The sequence below is a fragment of the Aulonocara sp. 'chitande type north' Nkhata Bay genome, linkage group LG18 (assembly GCF_057382095.1).
Source record: "Aulonocara sp. 'chitande type north' Nkhata Bay isolate Kocher_YH1m ecotype deep benthic linkage group LG18, A_spYH_male_GT1.1, whole genome shotgun sequence".
Classification (NCBI taxonomy): domain Eukaryota; kingdom Metazoa; phylum Chordata; class Actinopteri; order Cichliformes; family Cichlidae; genus Aulonocara; species Aulonocara sp. 'chitande type north' Nkhata Bay.
The window spans coordinates 11,973,135-11,994,467 of NC_141361.1; the positions used below are offsets into that span (position 1 = coordinate 11,973,135).

The window sequence follows — 21,333 nt, forward strand, 5'->3', positions numbered from 1 at the left end:
ATGGTCTCTAAGAGAGCAAGCCTCAGATATTAATAGTTCACAATGAGTACACACACTGCACAAAATCCCTGGATTCCTCGCAAATAGCATCTTAAATTCCCCTTTTTAGCATTCCCCTTTTCATCTACGCTCACATGATGGCCCAAAATGTGTTAAGTTTCATCTCTCGAATAAAAAAAGTTTTTCTTTTTTAGAAAGAGTTCTCCTCAACCAGTTGGTGTTTTTCTGCACTGACTTCAGTATTAACTAAAAAAGAAACAGCTGCAGGAAGATTTTCAAACTAGTTAGGTTAGTTGGCAGTAGGTCACCAGTCTGCGTTCAAGCAGCACTGCCTTAAAAACAGTCATGATTCTGTCATGGAAATCACTACGTGGGCTCAGGAACACTTCCAGAAATCACTGTCTGTGTCTGGGAATTAATGCTTGTGTAACTGGGAGCTCGCACACCTTTTTCCAGGTGGAAAAGCAATCATCCCTGCTGAAAGGTATATACACTTTTTAGAGCAACATAAAGCTCCCATCCAGATGACGTCCTCTTTCAGGGAAAGCTTTGCATATTTCAGACTATGCTAATCTGATTACTGCCTTAGTAGGAGAAAAGTCCAGGTGCTGACCTGGCCTGCCTGTATATCAGACTTTTCACCAATGAAAAGCATTATAAGCATGATGAAATGAAAAGTAAAAACAAAGAAGAAGACCTGGAATTTTTGAGCAGCTAGAGTCATATATCAGACACGAACCAGACGACATTCATCTCTCAAAAGTCCTACAACTGGTCTCCAAATTTTTCCCAGAGGGATACAACTGTTGTTAAAAGTAGTGGTTAAAATCATGGTTTTATAAGATCTCCAAATCTAAAATAGTCTAATGAAATTTTGCATTGATGGAAAAAAATCACTTCTGTGAAAATAAGATAATACTAAGGGCCTATAGTCCCTTAGTATCTGTATACTCAGTATACCGTTATCAGTATACTGATTAAGTAATCTGTGGTTTAGTTTGATTGCACACATTGATTACGTCGTAAACAAACATCTTTAAAGGGTGACCACTCCGGTACTGTTACCAGGGCAACATGTGACCCGTGCTACACACCAACCTCAACATGCCCTTTAAACCACAAACAACACTTACATTTACGTTACATGTACGTTCACTAATACTTCTAACAGGTTTAACTAGACTACTGCAGAGTGAATTTACTGCGTTAATGTGCATGTATACACCGCAGACATGCGATTATCATACGTCCCTGATTAAAATTCTCGATTAAATCAATAAAGCACAATTTAACTTGGTTCTGGATTTTATAAGATTATTTTATAACATGTTTTTCCTTCCCCGTACGTCTATTTCAGTGTCCACACATTATAACTCGTTTACTGTACCATAATCGCATCAGTTGCCAGACCACGAGTGCGCGCAACAGAGGGCTGTGCACTCGCGCGTTCAAGTATTTGTACCCACATGCTCGCTGAGCTCAGTCAGCGTTTGACTCAGTAGTGGCAGAAGGGATCCAGGATTTCCACTTGTTAGTAAACTCCACGATACCGAAATCAAGTGCATCCCTTCAGCCAACATGTCAAAGTTGGATCAGATCCTTATCCTCGACCCTCCGTCTGACCTCAAATTTAAAGGTATGTGAATGAAATATTATTTATTTACTTGTTGTCGTGTCAAATGTCCAGCGAGTAGTAGTGGTAGTGGTGGTGGTGGTGAAGCAATGATTTCACACTCCCTCAAGCGAATTTCGTTGCTAGCAAGCTAGCTAGCATTCACCGCCATTTTAAGTTAGCCAGGGAGCCGGACGGGCCGCTGCAGCCTGGCGCTATAGTGACGTGGATAGCCGGGCAGGCGTGCACCCAGGTGGCCTGCTATTCAGTACCAGCTTACTGACAGTACCAGGCAAAGAGCTGGAAGGATGTGGCTGTCAGTGACTGCTTAAAAAAAGGAAAGTTAAAGTCTACACGTTAAGAAGCATGTTTGTGTATGTCTTCACTTTTAATATCAGCTACTATGCTGTTGCTAGTTGTGTTAGCAGGAGTAAACTGTTGTCTCTTGTGGCTTAGGCTATTCCCTGGAAAGAAATTAATTTCAGAATGAAAAATCCAGCGTTCATCTTGATGCACCTGTGGCAGGAACTTGTGAAGCCAGTTAAAGTGACTGACAGTTGGAATGACAAACTTGGTTAGCTAACGTGAACTGTAACAACATGGATAGTTTATTTTTTTTAATAGCAACACCGGGCTAACGTTAGTTCAGTTGACCTAAACCTATTAGCTAGATATTGGCTAATTTTAAGCGTGTGTTCGCATCCTGGGCAAAACAGGACGGCACATTCATGGGAAAGCAGGGTGCTTCGCGCATTCAGCACTGATTGCTTTTCCTGGTAGTGATAACGTCCAGTGATGTGTCAGTTAACCGTTGGCTAATGATAGCTTGGCTAGCCAGCTAATGCCAAAGTTGATGTGTAGTTGTATAACCGTGTTGTTTTGCGTCTGACAGACCTGAAGAGACCCATATCACATTTTTTAAAAGTCCTAGATAGAACATAACTTTTGGTCATTTGTGAGTCCAACTGTTGCTCTTGTGGGCAAGTGGATGAAGTGGCAGTAAACGGCGCTGATTTCAATGAAGCTAGCCCTCCCAGGCCATGGGTGACACAACAATCTCCACAGTTGGACTATTTATCCTCATCATTATTCATTTTGACCCAAAATTCCGCACAGCACTTCTCGTATTTGTCCCAGTTACCAAGCTCTGTGCCTGCTGGAAGCATTTTTGCGAACTAGACAGTTATTTCTCTTTCTGTTGAATGTACCACTGTCCTGGACGAGGTTATAAGAGGACACTGGTGTTTGGACAAGGTGTGAATTGATACTGGTTGTAGTCTGATAGGATCATTAGGAAGGACACAAGCTCACATTCCAGACCCGCTGTGTCTGTGGGTGGGGTGTAATAATTAGAATGTTTTGGTGATGAGGTGTCCAGGGTGAAACTAAAAATTATTAGTTTCACCCTGGACATTATTATTTTGCCTGTATTTGACGATGACACAGGTGAAATAAAGGCGCACCCCCCCCCCCCCCCCCATGTTAAAACTCTGAAACTTATAAAATTTGTGTACATTGATTAAAATCCAGGAATGTTTTTATCATGCAAGGTGCAACAGAAAGTGCGATGGTGAATGGAGCCTTTTCCAACAGGCTGACATTGTAATTGGACAGGGGTATGGATGTAAATCAGTAAAAACTTGCTCTGGCTTAAGTTGAAAGACATCTGGAAAAGGTAGTAACCATTTGATTAAACTCACATTTGTTATGTCATAATAACAGCATCAAACAACAGGTTAATGGTGCTATTATGATAAAATTCTTCAATCATATGGTTGGAAAGCCACCAATAGTCTTATTTGTCTCGGACAGGTTGTTTTTTGGGAGCAACGAGGTAAACCAGAATAAATAGATGAAACTTTCTCCAGCTGAACGTTAAAATTTCATGGGTATTTAGCCTGATATATAAATGCCACTTGTTTTGCACATATTCAACTCTGTATATTTTATATATTTTATTATTATTATTTTTATTTTATTTTATTTTTTTACTATTTAATTTGTAAAAATGTGTATACACACACACACACACACACACACACACACACACACACACACGTAGGAAAATATTTAGTATACACATCCAGAAATGCATACACTATTATATATTGTACATATATTTATTAGTTTCAGGTTGGCCATTCTTGTATTTTGCTCGTTTGTGTTGTTGTGTTTGCACATCTCTGTTGCTTGTGGGGCTCGCACACAAGAATTTCACTCGCATGTGCTGTGCCAGTGTGCCTGCACATGTCATGTGACAATAAAAAGTGATTTGATTTGATTTGATGGTAGACACATGGTTCGTCATAATCTGATTATGGACCTCTACTTTTTACCCGATTAAGAAATTCTACTCTAATTTGACTTATTCCTGTTACTGATCAGTCACACGGTTTACATTTTCCCTCATCAGATTAAACTTTTGGCTTTTTATATTCTGGATTGGACGCAAAGCTAAATTGCATCAGTATGATGCTGTTCATACTGATCATTGTTTACTGATCCTCATTGACTCGTTTTGTTCTTTAGCACAGAGGCCAAAATGTTTAATCCACTGCACATGTAAGAAAATCCCAATTTCTGGGTCATAAACCACATTCTAACAATTTGATATAAAATGTAAATTATAATGAAAATATGTTTATGTCCTAGCAGTAGAACCTGGAAGCATATTGTATGTTGTATATCAGGGTTTTGGTTGTATCAAAATAGTCCTTTTGTAGGGACTACACATGTTTATGACTCTGTCTTACTTAACAAAAGTCTGTGAACCTTCCTGTTATTTATGACTATCTAATAAACAAAAGTGTATTTTATGCTGTGGTAAATTAAACCCTAACTTAGAACATGTATGATAATTCCAGTATAGTGGCCCATTTGCTTTCATACAAACCAGAGTTTTGTCATACTTTTAACCGGTCGTGTTTAGAGACTCAAGTCTTTATACCTGTTAAGCCCTTTGGCCACTTAACCTGTTATTGAACCAGCATCATATTAAATCTTACATTGGGGGGGGGGGACCTCTAATCCCAAGTACTAAATCCCTAAAGAATGCATCACTTAAATTTGGGAGCTGTCCCCCCCACCCTTGTTTTTGTTTTGTTTTGTTTTTACATTTTTGTATGGCCCACATTTAAGTGGCTTCGGTTTTTCATGTGAAGAAGCAATCTGAGGAGAAGGACGATGACCACAGCTTCTTTACCTTCACAGAGACAGAGCTAAATCGGTCTGCATGTATTGGAAAGCTGGACTGTTTTAGAGCCTCTGCTGGGACTCCTCCAGCAAGCTAGAGGGGGCAGCCCTCCTTTCCTTGGTTGGTATTTTTAGAGCAGGACTGGCCTGGGGGGACCCTAACTCAGCATACATGCAACAAGATGAGAGAGGTGCTGCTAATGCTGCTTGAGAAAAGGTGGCATCTTAGTGTTGGGCAGTGGATGCAAGCTGCAGTATGTGGGTGGGATATCTGATGCACACAACTGTTTTCCAGTTTTAGGCTTTGGTGTAGTAGTGATCATTGTGTAAAACGCACGGAAGGTAGAAATATTTTGGGCTCAGTTAATTTCGAGCTTATAGAAGCAGTTACTCATCTGTGCTAGTTTTCTGTTTAGGTCTATAAAATTAAAAAAAAGTCATGGTTTTTACCTAGTCTTTCCAGCATCATAGTGCAAAAGCTAGTATAGCATAGTGCTGAAGCTATAATAGACATTGTTTCTGGTTCTCATACTACTACAGGTAGGCTCTGTTTAGAACAACCTGGTATTGTTCTGTCAGGAAGCAAGTCATTCTTTATAACTCATCTGTGTAGCAAGAACAAAGATCCTCGAAGTACACGCCATTAACAATGAGGTTTTTCAAGTTTGTATGAAGGCATTTTGTGACTCACCTGTGATTTTTGAAAAGCAAAAAAAAGCCGCAGTAGGCACACAAGTGTACATTCTGGTATTAGCTGGGTGGAGCCATTCTGCTCTGGTCACGCATTCCTTCTTATCTTTCAGAGCATGAATCAAGGCTAAATGCTGACTTTGAACTCCAGAAATAAAGCCAACCTTTAGAACTTGTGGAAGTAGAAAGAATATTTCTGTTTCTTGGTTTGTTCTGATATTTTTAGAAGTGTTAAAAAAAAAATGCAGATATGGGGGAACTAGTTTGGATACCTATGTAAAATTTTTGTACTAGTAATTTAAATGATGAAAAAGGTGTATTTCAAATTTTGAAGCCTGGCAGCTATTGGGTAACAGGTTTTATTTATTGGTAATATATGACTCATTTAATATGTTAGGTTAGGTTGTTACCTAGGAAACCGTAACCTGGACCCGAGACCACCGTCAGCTTCAAAGTAATACACAACAAGCAGTTTGGTCCTTGTCTGGATGCAAGTTTGCAACTTGTAAAGCACAAGTTGTTAGCCAATGACCGTGCGGCATTAGATCCACCCTCCATCATTATGGCCAGGCTCAAAACGCCAAAATCATCTGCTGAAAATCCTGAACTTGAAGCTCCATAAACGGTGGGTGACATCACTGTAGTAAAGCGCATCTTTTATACTTTTTGCATGCATGAAGATGTACACCTGTTAACAGAGCCCATAAAAATATTAAGTTGTAGCTAGGGATGGGTATTGATAAGATTTTAACGATTCCGATTCCATTTTCGATTCTGTTTAACGATTCGATTCCTTATCGATTCTCTTATTGATTCTTTTTTTTTTTTTAAAGGAGAACACTAAGGTCGATTAGCTTAGAACTGTGTTTTATATCTTCTCTTTGAACAAGATAGAAATTTAGGAGTAACATGGCCTTACAAACCCAACAGTGAGATCTAAAGAGAGCCACAGCCTACGGCTCTTCAATGGGGTGTCACAGGGTCCCCAGGAAAAAAAATGTATATGTAAAATAATAAAATAAATATTCTTCTGTAGCAATAACAAAGTTTAACATAAATTATTCTGTAGCAATTACACAAGAATATCCAGTAATGTCCTGCCTACAATTAAACACATTCACTTACCAAAGTGAAATCGGGGGCATGTGCTGTGGCAAATGGGTGCAAGCCTTTGACCACAAACTTAGACACTGCTCGGTGACATTCGTCTATCCTGGCCTGAAAGGAGACTCTACCGGTAGACTGCAGCGACAACTGCCAGCATCTGAGCCAGCCAGACTCTGTCTCTCTCATCATGGTTATCTAAATGCAACGCACAGTAATAGCAGGTTTTGTAATAAGGTAAATCGCGCTAACATAATATGCAATGCTAATTGATTAGTTACCTGCAGTATTAACGGGAGAGGACGTGGAAACGCTACCGCTGCTGCTGGGTTGAGCTTCGCTAGTCCGGAGCGGATCAAAAACACGACATTCGTTGAACGCAATCGCGTGTTTTTTGAGCAAATGCTTTTGCATGTTCGTAGTGTTTCCTCCCTTTGATGAAATCTCTACTTTGCAAGTATTGCACGTTGCCCTGTTGTCATCCTTTCTCATAAAGTGTAACCAAACTTTTGAGCGTTTGTGCCGCTCAGGCGCCGTGTTTCCTACTGGGTAAAAGACGCTACTCAACGTGATGACGTCATTCGGGGCGACTGGAATCGATAAGGGAATCGTTTTTAAAAGTGGCAAACGATTCCAAGGAATTGAAACAGTGGGAACCGGTTCTCAACAAGAACCGGTTTTCGATACCCATCCCTAGTTGTAGCTGTGTCTAAATTCACAAATTTGGATATTTTGACATATGTTACATCAGAATAATCATATGAGCTTGCAAATTATCTGGCAGGTAAACTCTATAAACATGATTTATAACATCCATGCTGTGCTCCCAGCTAACCAAACATCATGAGACATTGTCCAAACTCCCAGCCTAATTGCGCTGATCGAGTTTGGGGTACCTCTGACTTGGCAAGAAGTGTGTTGTTGTTTTGTTTGTTTGTTTTTTTTGTTGTTTTTTTTTTTTTTTTTTTCCAACATGATATGTTCAATCTGTGCTCGATAGTGCTGACCGTGGTTAAGGACCTAATTTAAAGCCAGTGGTGTCACAAGATGGTGGGCTGTTGTGCAACTTTTGATCTCCTGATACGTAACCAGTCAGCATCATCATGGGATGTCTATATGAAATTAGCTGTTTTGGAGACATGAAGGGTAATTGATTCAGGTGATCACTTGAGCGACATACAGGAAAAAGAGGTAATCTTTGATATCCCAAGCGAAACTGTGCTTTCATAGGTCGTTCCACCCCACCATCTGTATTGGATAGGCTATACAGTTATTAAAAAGAACAAAAAATAAGTAAAGATTCTTATTTTAACATCCCCAAATAGTGAAACTTGGTGTCTTTCTCTCAAAGTTTCTTTGCCGTAACCTTGTATGTAACCTGACGTGCACCTCCTGAGAAATGTAACTACATGTTGGGTCGACACAGCCCGCAACGTTAGTTGGACATAGGACATAGATTTCTCGCGGAAGTCTAAATTAAGCTCATGTCTTCATAAAGCCTATGTTATAACGAGGGATGTACAGATGACTCATCCTTGTTGACTGCCATCAGTTTATCGATTAGGTGTGAAAAGGAGCAGGAAGCCTAAAAACCTGTTTATTCAAGTAATAAAAATGATATGAAGATGTGCAATTCTCTAGCAAAAAGAGGGATTTAAAAAAACAAACAAAAAAACTTGCATCAAAATCTGTACAGAATTTCACAGCTGATGGATTTCTAGTTGTTGTACTTGTGGCAAAAACTACCCTACAGTGTAGCCTCAAGCCAAGAAACCTGCTATTCAATAAGGCTTCTTAATCATGTTGTTGTAATTGAGTTACATGTCAGTATTTTTCAGCTAATCCTTTTTAAATGTCTTTTTGAAGCTTGGCGCCAAAACGCAGCATGCCTCTCTGTCTTCCAGGGAGGAGGTGTAACCTGAAATATTGAATTTCTGAACTGCTGTGTAAACATGTAGCCATCTTCTTCAGTATTGTGGCATTTTTTTAATCTAGCAGACTTACTGGGGGGAATAAAAGCTTAATTCTAGGAGTTTCAGTCATCTAGGGCTGCTCAATTAATCGAATTTTAATCACGATTACGATCTGGGCTTTCAACGATCATTAAAAATGACTGAGCCGATTATTAGCCCCTCCCTCATTTATCCGCGACACCTTAAAGGCCGGTCCGTGAAAATATTGTCGGGCATAAACCGGTCCGTGGTGCAAAAAAGGTTGGAGACCGCTGATTAAGAGGACCCGAGGGAAGCTCGGAAAGCTAAGCAGAAGTTATTTGGAGAGGAGAGTGACTGCCGTTGGTTGAAAAGAGTTTAAAAAAAAAAAAAAAAAAAAAACTTCAGTGGTGTTGCACACTATTTTATATTATTTTTTAAAAGTCATTGTTAACCCTTTAAAGCCGGTCAGAGCAGCACGCTCCGTTTTGCGTAACTATTTTTAAATCCCTGTAGAACCTGAACCGTGTAAGCTAGCGCAATAATTTGTTTTGCATATGAAACCGGAGGAGTTGTACTTACATCTTATGCCATCAGCTTGTCCTCGGTCACGGTTTCGTTCCACATATAGCTTTGCAAAAATTGCATAAAAAGCGCTTGCAGGAACAAAAACATAATATTCCAGAAACACGCTTTGCCGTTCCTATCAGCTGTTCGTAACACTTCCCACAGTGAAATGATGCACATGCTGTTTTCTTTGCAAATTTGCATCATAGGATTGTTTTTTGTTTTTCCTGCAGTATATAAAAATTGCTGTAATTCCAAAATAAAACTATGAAGACACTCAAAATAAATTTCCTGTGGTGGGAAACTATTTTTTGCAACTTTATTGTATTTAAAGTTTTGAGGGATAAACCTCTTAAATTTCTCCAAGTAGAAATATATGTAAACAAAACAAAAGCGATTTTCAATTTTTTTTGTAGTTTATTGCACTTTTTTGCAATTTATGTAATTACTATGGACTTAATGCATACATATTATTAAAATATGGGCTATAACAGTTGTATTGATGTATAGCAACTTGAAATGCTCCCACAAATGGCACTACAGCATGTAAAAAAATAAAATAATATAAGCTCTGGTGGACTTGGTTCTATGGTAGGTCTTAAAGGGTTAAATAAATATCGTCAAATAATCGTGATCTCAATTTCAGTGAAAATAATCGTGATTATCATTTTTGCCATAATCGAGCAGCCCTACAGTCATCTGTGAAGTTTTCAGAATTTTGGATTTGAACCATACACCAGTGTTGGAGACTGCTCTGAAATACAAAGCTAACGCTGCTTTTTTTTTTTTGTGTGTGTTGTTTTCCAGGCCCTTTTACAGATGTAGTCACCACCAACCTCAAACTGAGGAACCCTTCTGACAGAAGAGTGTGTTTCAAAGTGAAAACGACAGCGCCACGTAGGTACTGCGTACGGCCAAACAGCGGCGTTATCGATCCTGGATCAAGCGTCAACATCTCTGGTAAGTTTTTATTTGTTAACTGTCTTTTTGCCGCCCATTTGAACATGTAGATTCGGACTGAGTGTGAGCGAATAAAGGAAATGTTCAGTCATAGGTCAACAAGTTGGAGATTTCAGTTAGGGGGGAAAAAAGTCCAAGTGACCTATGCTGTTTTTACAATGATTTCTGTATGATGTTTTTCTCATGACCCTTAAGGCCACAAGCAATGAAGTTGTTCTGTGTACAACAAGAGTTCCTTTAGCTTTAATTTCTTCAGGCTTTATCGTCTTCTCTGTCTACCTTTTGAAGTAGATCAAGTTGTGCCAGAGACCTTATCTCAGCAGTTTTCCTTTAAGCAAGTTGACCTATCTAAGATGCTATACATTACTATATCTTTTGAATGCTGGTTTATCTTATGTTTGCTGATGACATTAAGGTAGCTTGGGTACCATCAGTTTGTGTTTAGGCTCCACAATTGTCCATTCAGGGTGGCCACTGGGGCCTAACAGAAATATTGGAGTTGAGATAAAGCAAAACTTCTTATAATGAGGAATATTAACAGAACACATCTGAAAGCAACCCATATCAGCATCTTAATTGAAGTAATACATTACTCTGATTAGTGGTTATAATTTCATCTTTTTTGGTATGTAAATTTGGCTGCAGGCAAAATGGGGTTTATTGGGCCAGATTAGTTTCAATTTGGCTGGTTATTAAGATTCATTAGTCATTTTAAAGACAGTTGCCTGCATTGTCTACAAGCACTGTTTCAACTCACTGCAGTGAAAGGGGAAAATGGGTTGCTTGTTTTTAAAACGGTGACCCTTTTCCTCCAGCAGGTTTAGCAACTTAAAGTTATTTGAGCTCCAGCGTGCTCAGCATTACTACATGTGAATGTCTGTAGAAACGTCTCAAAGCACTTTTGCACCATAGTCCTGGTAATGTTTATTGTGCTTTTAAATTCCATAATGGTTAAATGCACTGCTTCTGTTTGTTCTTTGCAAACATTGCCAGTTTAGTGTATGACAAATGGCATTATTTCAATGTTTGTGTGCAGAAATATCCACACATTAAAGTTTCAGAGGGCTTTATTTCTTTGATGCTTTTAGTGAACAATGACATTGCGAGCTTGTATTGAATTAAGTTGGAAAATGAATGACATCCTCTTGAAACTCAATAGATCCTTTAATGAACCTATTTAAGAAGGGAGGGAGGATGCCAAAATGGATCTCTTGTGAATGTCTGACTCGCTGAAGTGTGTATTAATTTAATTCAGGCAATCAGGTTTTTAGGAGCTACGAAAGTTAGATTCTTATTGGTCCTTCAGTGTCATTGGGGAGGTACCCGTTTGGTCTCACACAATCACATTAAAGTACAATAAGGACTCCTTCAGAAGATGGTGTGCCCCCCTGGTCTTAACAGCATGAAGTACAAAGGAACACTGAGAAGGTCTAAAGATGCTTTGGAACAATCATCCTCCAAAGTACCTTGAAAAACTGTAAATTTACCTTTTTGTTTAAAAAAAAAAAAAAAAAAAAAAAAAAGGAATCTATTTTTAATAAAAGTTGAGTAAAGAGGAAAAAATCACTGATAAATTAAAAAAACATGCTGTAAAAACAATGCCTCGGACGTTTTCACAGGTCATTTCTGGTGTTTAGTATGCTGACTGTTTATGCGATCTGTTTTCTGTGTATAGATGTGCTTTTATTCAAACAGTTCTCATTGATCATTTCTGTTTTACAGTCATGCTACAGCCCTTTGACTATGACCCCAATGAGAAAAGTAAACACAAATTCATGGTGCAGACTATTTTCGCCCCGCCAAACGTCACCGACATGGAATCATTGGTAAGTGACTGGGATTTACTTTTGAACCCATTATTTTGCTTCTAATGTTGCAGCGAATAACACAGAGGTGTACCTTTGGTTACGTAGCTCCGAAGTCATTTAAATGTGTCAAAGTGGAAGCATGACTATAGTATTTGCACAAACAAAACGGTAAACCTTACTAGTTAAAATCTGTTGAACTGAATAGTTTTTAATACTTATTGAATTCTTTCACATAAAACAGTTGATCAGCTTAAAAAAAATCCCCATTTAAATGTTTTGTCTTTCTTCCACATTTCCTTTTATATGTAAAAACAAACATTACTGTTCGGTCTTTATTGGTAAAAGGAGCCCTATGCATTCCAGTATCACATGCACATGACTTGTGCTTTAAAATATTAACTTGATTGACTCAATGAAAACATTTCATGTATGATATTTGATAGTAGAAAGTCTTTTACTGTTAAACTTTAAGTTGAAGGGTTATCATCATCTGCCGAGTTAATTTCCTTACTCTGAAGCATTTTCCAGTTATCCACCAGGGGACAGCAGAGACTCGGTCAGCCAGTAAAACCTGTACATACCTTGTCATTGTATTCATGAACGGACTTGTTTTGAATGAGGTTTAAAATTCAGGAAGTATAGTAGACAAACCGAGGTCTGACTGGTGCTGATGTATAAAATGGAGTCTCATGTTGTGACTTAATCTTTTGTTTCTTTTCTATTTTATCGTCTGTACTATACTTTTCTACTTTATTTCTTTATAAATTCAGAGTCTGGGTGGTGCCATTTTGAAATATGTTGAAAATAGTTCAAATAAACAGAAATAAAAGGAAATGAAGCTGCGCCTGTGTTATATAGATTTTAAGGCTAAATTGCTTGTACATACAATGTGAAGTAGTTGGCACAGTTTTAATATGTGCATGTGTGAACAGAATCTAATCTGCTAGAAGTTCAAGTTGATGAATAACATGCTTTCATTTGCTTTTAAATCCTCACTAGTGGAAAGATGCAAAGCCAGATGATCTCATGGACTCCAAGCTGAGATGTGTCTTTGAGCTGCCATCTGAAAATGATAAAGTGGTAAGGTACAATGATCAGAGTCCCTCCTTGAACTGGATATGCGCTACTAAAAACTCTAGAAAAATAAAAATTGTCTGGCATAGTGTTAGCATGACATTCCTGTGTCGAGAGCAGAGTGTAAGATCTCTGCAGCATCTTGCAGCTAAAACAATGTTCAGCAACTAGGTGCAGTTAGAATAGCAGTGTGATGATTTACAGGCTGAGACACTGCCCATGGAGCAGTGGTTCTATATGCTTCTGAAACTATGTCAGGTTGGTAAAGAGGATGAAGCTTAAATGGGTCAGATTAGGGCTGTGCGATATGACCAAAATCTCATATCCCGATATAAGACATCTATCGTCCCGATAACGATATAAATCACAAAAATTTAAAATTTTCTGTGAATCTCAGGCAGCTCGACTTGCGTGAAGTGTTTCCAGCTGCGCGTCATGTACCTGGAGTCGAGTGTTTTTAACAATGTATGAAACGAGGCATTTTTAGACATAAGTTGTAACGGCCGCCGTTTTCTTTGCAAGTATTTATTACACGGTGTGCTGCGGGGAAAAGCCTGTTCTAATGTTTGAGTCTAAGGTTTATTTTTTTAGCACCTGACGGCTCTTTTCTTGCTTCTCATCCGTAAATACTCTGCATACTCTTTCACGGGTTCAGTTTATTTTGAAAAGTCTTAACAGGATCTTGAGCTTTATTGTGAAAGGTTTACGTAGAAAATAAACACGCAGACACTCGATGGTTTTACCCTTATTGTTGCTAACGACAATGCATAAAAACAGGCGCTTGTTCGTCAGTAGTGTGGTTATATTAATTATAAGAGAACTTTAAGAAATTAATATAGCCACTACAGTGACCATCAAAACGATGAGAAAATATTGCCGTAAACAGTTTATTTGTGACACCATGAAACAAACGATAGCGTAAAATGAAACGATAGACGTTTTTATATCGTCATCCGATATCTATCGAACAGCCCTAGGTCAGATCAATACTGCAACGTAGCCAGAAAACCAAAAAACTGCGAGTGAACGGATTCTGATTATCTGACTGATAGCAGGCTTTACTTTTTCACAGCTAATCAGTGTTGACTGATTAAATAAGTTATATTTTGTAGGACCAGTGTTGCTTAGGATAATTTTTCTATTTCCAGCAGCTGACTGTGAACTGTGTGTAAGTAGGAGCACATTTCCCTCATCTTAATAGGACATACCCCGCGATATACAATATCAGGGTTAAGTTCCTAATCCAAGATATGCAAATCTGAGTAGGATTCACTCTTATTATGGGGACCACTGAAGTAGAAACTAGATGATACTTTCCTCTTATTTATGTCAGGACATCAGTATGTGTCACTTTGAATCATAACCTTTTTTAAAACCTTTTTTTTTTTTTTTTGTGCAGTTTAAAAACAAAAAGTCCAGATCAAAGACCTGGCCTTAATTTGATCAGTCTCATGTACTGCAGCGGTTGTTTTTATCTAGACCTGGTCTGATGTGGTTTGGATCGAGGAAAATGGGCTATAAAGACTATAAATCCTAAATTGTGCTATAAATAATCAGTTTTTCCACTTGTTTTAATCAAATTCAGGTTTCATAAATGTTACGCATTAAACTTAGATTTGGTCTCATTGTTGTCTGGATGGAGATGAAATTTTCGTGTGTGTGTGCGCGTGTGCGTGTATTTTTTTTTTTTTTTTATTAAAAAAGCACAGACAGTAATGCTTCATGATGGGATACCTGTTACAAGACCCCTGCTCAAAAGTGAGATCTCTCCCTGTACTATTCAGCAAAAAAACAAAAAGCTTTTAACTTTTTGTCTCTGAGAAGTTATTTGTAAAAGTAGCCATAGCTGAAATCTCTGTGCACGCAGTTATGTTTATATCGTGATTAGGGCTGAACGATTATGGAAAATAATCTAATTGCGATTTTTTTTGCCCCAATATTGCGATTGCGATGCGATATGCGATTATTTTTTAAGGTCTTTGTGTTCTGTATTATTAAACAAAGACAAGCAATACATCATATAGTATGGCCAATACTATATTACATTAATTTTAAACTGTTCTTTCCTGGAAGACAGACCTCTGTTATGATGACATGAGGTGATGCATGAATTGATGACTGACATTTTTATTTAACTTCTTCAATCACAACAGTATATTTGAACATACACAATAGTTTATTTTTAGCTTACAAACATCTGAGCATAAAGTGCTGACAAGGAACCCTGGTGTAAACATTAAAATGAAAGTCAGTACAATGTGCAGATTGCAGAAATATACATTAAAAAAAATCAGTGGCTTTACCACACTCAGTTTTTCGACATCTGTGAACTACTAGACAGTCATTCAATTAAAAAATAATATTAAATAAATAAAACTAATAAATAAAAAATACACACATCTTACTGATCTCTGCAGTCAGTAACATTACACATAAAGTGCAAACATAATAGCAATTGTATAAACACACACACAAACACGCCTTTAAAATTTAAAGGCGTGAAATTGGACGGTCTAGTTCTGATTAGCGTCACCGCTGTCTCAGTGGCGTTTAATAAACTCGGCCGTCTGCTTCTTGCTATCTAAAATATAACCAGACACTGGTGTAAATTCTCGACTGTCTCATACTTCTGTTTAATAAGTTTTCTGTTTGACGTTTAGTCAGCTGTGTGAAAACCAAGGAGGAACCCACCCGGGGGATTAATAAAGTTTTATTTTATCTAATCTAATAACTTTAATCTCAGCCAAACCGATTTACTCACGAACAAACAAAACACTGAAAAAAGCCCAACAATAACATTTTTAGGTTGTCTAAGTGACTTATATATTACGTTTAACCCGAGCAGCGAAACTCTGCGGTGATCTGAAAATGATGTGCCGGGAGTTGTGCCGTTCTCGGCCGCATCAGTAACCCTCGAGCTCCCGGCTAGCTGTCGAGCTGGTGGGTAGCAGACGCCTCTGAAAACGTCGAAGCACTTTTGCAAATATGGGATATCTTGATAAACCGAGCAGATATTTGATGTTTACACAACTACTTTCTCGCCTGAAAATATGTTAAAAGTTTATTTTGTGACCCTGAAAGATTAGTATGAGTAATTTTAAAACTTAGTAGCGGCCGCCATTGCTGGAAACTGGAGTTTGGCTGGGCCGCGCTATGAATTCTGGGATATGGTAGTAATTTGGACAGCCTTCGGCGCGTCGCTGTGACGTAATCGGTCTACAAATGCGGCCTCAGGAGGATGCAGCCCATGAATTTGGACATGTCCAGAGTATAATCGCAGCCTTTGCGGTTAGAAAATTGCACTTGATCATGTCGCGATATTATCGCAAATGCGATATATCGTTCAGCCCTAATCGTGATATTTACTCGGATGATATTCGCAGTTTTAAATGCCCTGAATGTCTTATTTTTCTCTCGTCGTGTACTCTCAGGCACTACTACATGATACTGAACAAGCATCTGGCATCTGTAGGACTTGTACTCTCTGTTCCACAAGTTCTTTTTGTAGCTGAAGGGAGTTCTTTATGAATGAATTGAGGACCGATCAGGCCACGTGCCTCCTGGATTGTACTGTGTGAGTGTTTAAAATATGGAACCTATTCACAGAGTACCGAAGGTCATCTTCTGCTTACAGGAACATGTTAGCGTGGGTCATGCCAGCCTTGTGTCAATGAAAATATCCCTAAACTATTTATTGAAAACTTGGGAAATCTGTGCTGCTTAACACATAAAAGTAATCAGAACCTGAAGTCTCTCCTAAAATACATTAATTAATACATTAATTGTGTTGTGCTCTATTGCCAGTTTTCCAAACTTTGAAAAATTCATTTTGTTGCCCAGATCAGTGAAACCACCGACTGTTATGTAAATGTACCTTCTGGTAGCTCCAGGTGTTGGCAGTGACGGCAGTTGTGTGCACCATGTATCAGGGTGTAGCAGGTCGCACAAAGAGAAAGACACAGCAACGTGTTTTACTGTCACACCTCTCTACTTAAATAAAGACCAAAGGGACATGTGTAAGCAATACTGACGTTCCTGAGCATAGGAGAAATGTTATATGTAAATGTTTAATTACTAGATGTATATATATTTTTTTTTTTAGCATGCATCAAATTCTTGTGGCCCACAGGAATCGTGGCTCGTCAGTGCGTTTTGCATTTCAACAGCTAACTTTGTCTTCGCTGCTGATGTGAAACACTGAATAACAAAGGCAGCTCTAACTTTTTTTGTAAGGTGAGAAAAGGTGAAAGCTTTAATGAAAAAGATGTTAGTGTAGCTTAGTGCCTCCACTGTATGTCCTAATAATTTAAAGAGAAGTTCAGACTTTTTGTTTTTGTTACAGAGTTACCTAGGTTAGTTAGGTTTTGTGTGTGTGTGGTCCCCCAATATATAAGTAACTCCTCTGCAGGCTCACATTAGGTCATTTTTAAGACTTAAAAAAATAAATTCAGTTTGTGTACGATCAGTCATCCTTGTTTTCATTGCTTATCTGAGCCTTAGTAGGCCTCATTATAAATGCCTGACTTGTGGGAGCGATATGATGTCCAGAGGGTTTTATTTGTTACCCTCCAGGAAGATAGCCAGGACTGTGATTTTAATTTTAATGTAGTTTTATTTACTCAAGCTTGAAATATGTTTTTGTTTAACAAATGGCCCAGAATGATCAGGATAAACTTCTATTAAGTACTCAATGCCTTAACTATGTGCTGGCCAATCATCCTCAAGAGCGTAGTCACTCCCTAAAGGTCTGCTTTTGAGCCAGGAAAAAGCCAGATCCTGCCCTCGTACTGATTGTCAACATTCATCTGCTACTATGCAGCACTCTTTTTTTTTTTTTTTTTTTTTTTTTCTTCCTCCACCCCTCATGTTGTCATGCTGTCTGTGCCACTACACAAAGCCACATCCACCATGACTTTTGGAAAGACATGTTTTTTTTTTTCTTTTTCCTTGTCTCTTTCATCTGGCACCATGAGCCTCGGGGCCCTCGAACAAGGCCGCCTTTCTTTTGGCTCATGCGTCCGTCTAGAGGCTAACCTCCATACTTAGCCCAGGGCATACTTAGCCCAGGGCATACTGGGCCTTACCTCATCCTCTCTTTGTTGGGCAGAATGACGTGGAGGTGACCCGAGCCGCCCCCGTGATGAACTCCGTGAAGGCGGAGTCGTCGGCAGCCGCGGTGCCTATCGCTGCCGGAGCGGACGACGCGGAGATGAAGAAAGTGGTGGAGAAGTGCAAGAGACTGCAAGCTGAGATGAACAAGCTGAGTGAGGAGAACCGGCAATTAAAGGTTGGATATGATTGGTAACTAATTGTAGTCAAACACTTGGATTTTTAATGCTAATGCATTCCACACAGAATAAAACTGAAACAAAGTGTGAATAGGGATTTACTGTCAAATATAATTGTACGAGCCTGTGAGTACACACCAACATCATACTACTCTCTGGTGGTTTTGAGTGTGTTTGTTTCAAACTCCGTAGAGGCTTGTGACAGCAACATGTTTGAATGCAACACAGCATGTTGTGTGGGTGTGTTTTGCTGGGTACTTCTCACCTCTGGCTCTTCCAGAGCGTTGAACTGAGGATGAGAGAGGTTTGTTAGAGCAGTCAGAGTGGAAACATGAATTTTGTGTAGTTGTATGAATGCAGATTTTTATTCTAATGCACGCTTCACAACAACCAGGCAGTGAGAAGGGACAGCTACACTGAGGGCCTAGCAGTCAGTCTCAGCATTAGCAAGGGAAAGACGCGTCCCTCTGCTGGAAAACAGCAGGATGAACGCACCTCTTCTGTTTGAAGAATGCAAGATGATATGCAAAAATCAGTTGAAATAAAAGATTAAAATGTATGGATTTGCATGTTATTGCTCTGTTTGTGGTATAAGCTAGATAAGTGACACAACAGGAATTTTCTGAGGCAAACTGGAAAAGGGAGGGACCGTTTTCAGGGTATTGGACACTCATTTGAACTATTAGATGACTTGTTGGCATGTATGTTGGAGTATGACAGGATGTGCATCTAGTTTGATGCTCTTGTACTTAAAAGTGGGAAAATTACACATTGTCTTCTCCACAGTGAGGTCACAAAGTAAAGAGAAATTTCTCAGTTTTCTGCCAGTTTCAGTTGTCATTAGTGACCTCTCTGCAAATATATAAGAACAGATTTTCAGCATCTGCTCTCTCACTGTGTGAGATGAGGGGAATGGCCTTGGAAAGTGTGTCTTAGAGTACATATGTTAAAAGGCTGAACAAGCTCAAAATGCGCATCCAAGTTGCAAATTTAACTTTTTTGACTTTGGAGATGGTTTTACAGCAGCCCAGCAGGACGCTGGACACCTTTTTTCTCTCTGTTTACATATACAGCATTGTTCCTTCCTTAGTATCACTATGAAATTCTCCAACTCGACTGCTATGTTGGAATATTGTGGTTGCTTATTTCGTAGTCCGTCTCTCAACAATGGGGAGTGAACCATGAGTTTAAGTGCAGTAGTCACTGGGACAGAAAACTGCAAGTCTGGGCTCAAAGTTTGAGAATTTCTGTAAACGTGCTTGTGTTTTACTAATCTTATTACCTTATTCACTCCTCTTCTTTATTTGTTTTCTGTTCTTTACACAGGACGAAGGTTTGAGAATGAGAAAGATGCCCCGCTCAGACCACATGACACCAAACTCGACCAGCCTGCTCGGTCGGGAAGCCAGCGCCGCCTCCCTACCATCCCTCCTCGTTGTCATAGCAGCCATCTTCATCGGATTTTTCATAGGGAAGTTCATCTTGTAGACTGGGAGAAGCATGCCAGCCGTATCCCACGCCTCGGCTCTGGAATTAAAAAAAAAAAAAAAAGGAAAAAAAGAAAAGAAAAGGAAAAAGGCCTGGAAAAACCGAGAAGTCTTTCTGTTGACTTTTGCCATATCATTGGTAGTGTGGCCTACAGTGAACACATCTGTACAGTATCATTTGAAGGCGCCGCCTTTTTACAATCTCACACAGTTAGTATGCACAGAGTTGAGTGAGGAAAGGCGACAAAAAGCGATTGCCCCCCCCCCCCCCCCCCCTCTTTTTTTTTTTTTTTTTTTTTTTTTTTTCTCTTTTTTTTCTTTGCCTGTATAATCCAGATATCCAGTGTGGTGGGACAATGAAAGTTGTATACTATCAGTCAACATGGAAGATGCACCTAGAGTTAACCATGGGCAAGAAGCGCTCAAAAGAATAATATCTCCCCCCCCCCCCCCCCCCCCCCCCCCCCCCCCCCCCTTCTCTCCCTCTACTTCTGTTTTTAATAGGAATTGAATGGAATGTTAGGTGTCTTGTAAATGTCGTTTTAAATCCTTTTAAACAAAAAAGGAAAGAACTTCCATCATAAAGACGTTGCTACCTGTTGCTGGATTGCCTCTGAAGTAAAATCTGTTCGGTTTGTAATTTCTTCTACTTGTGTTGGAATGTTCAGGCCCAGCTGGGGATATAGGTGCCTCCTTCTTGTACATTTGTCTTGATCTCACAATACAAATACAGACTTATTATTGTTATTATTATTATTATTATTATTGCTACTACTATACAAATCGTATATCCTTCTGAGGCAGTTATTGACTGAAATAACGTTTCCATTCTTAAAGTCCTGTCAAAGGTATTCAACATTGAAAAATAAAAATGAAAAATGTGGTTTTCATAGCTGTCTTTTCCTGCTTGTTGTTGCTGCCAATGTTTTACTTTGTGTTTGTACAATGCAGTACAGTATATGAATTACCCTGCGTTTCTAAATTTGCTTTATATTTCTGCTTCATAGGTATTGCAGTGGATATATATGTATATATTTTGATGTAACCTAGATTGGTCAGATGAATCAAGATGGAAGTTTTGGGCTGTACTTGAGTTAGCGAGGAAGGGATTGTTGTACATTTCTTGTGGTTTGAGCTCCCACAAACTAGGCGCTGTCACTGTCGGTTACGCCAAGGTAATTTTATGCATTTCTGGTACATTATAGTATTCCAGATGAGGGGGGAACATCTGTGGTAAGCTTGTTCCTAAATTTTTTATTTTTATTTTTTTGTTAGCCTGATTGGTAAAATGAGAAAGCGTTCTTTACAAGATGCTGATTATTTTACTTTTTTCTTTTTGCACGGAGTTGAAACCTACAATTATTCTGTTAAAGCACAAAGTGACGTGATTCACTGCAGCATTGGTAAAAGACCACTTTTTTTTTCTCTCTCTCTCTCTCCCCCTCTCTCTCTGTTTGGCGCTAGAGAGTTGGAGAATTGCATGTTAGACTTTGGCTGTGTGACTATAGTGTTAAGAGACGAGCTGAAAGTTGCATAATTGTATGCTTGAAGTACAGAGTGGCCCCTTTGAGTGAGACGTTGCTAGTACTGTTTTTGTCTTCATTCTTTATGGTATATATC

General features: G+C 38.9%; 1 protein-coding gene across 1 annotated transcript; it reads left to right on the forward strand.

The window, feature by feature from the left end:
• The first annotated feature begins 1,425 nt into the window (after positions 1–1,425).
• LOC147308098 (vesicle-associated membrane protein-associated protein A-like) lies at positions 1,426–20,603 on the forward strand. The gene is made up of 6 exons (XM_086271251.1): positions 1,426–1,636; positions 9,904–10,056; positions 11,779–11,882; positions 12,864–12,944; positions 18,046–18,225; positions 19,553–20,603. Exons 1-6 carry the CDS (start codon positions 1,579–1,581, stop codon positions 19,712–19,714), a joined length of 738 nt encoding a protein of 245 aa, XP_086127377.1. The 5' UTR covers positions 1,426–1,578; the 3' UTR covers positions 19,715–20,603.
• Positions 20,604–21,333: the final 730 nt, after the last annotated feature.

Excerpts from the sequence above, each read along its gene's own strand:
- LOC147308098 (XM_086271251.1), top strand. The coding sequence starts at position 1,579 with ATGTCAAAGTTGGATCAGATCCTTATCCTCGACCCTCCGTCTGACCTC. Across the intron at positions 10,057-11,778 it reads ATCAAGCGTCAACATCTCTG|TCATGCTACAGCCCTTTGAC; the intron begins GTAAGTTTTTAT and ends TCTGTTTTACAG. Across the intron at positions 12,945-18,045 it reads CATCTGAAAATGATAAAGTG|AATGACGTGGAGGTGACCCG; the intron begins GTAAGGTACAAT and ends TTTGTTGGGCAG.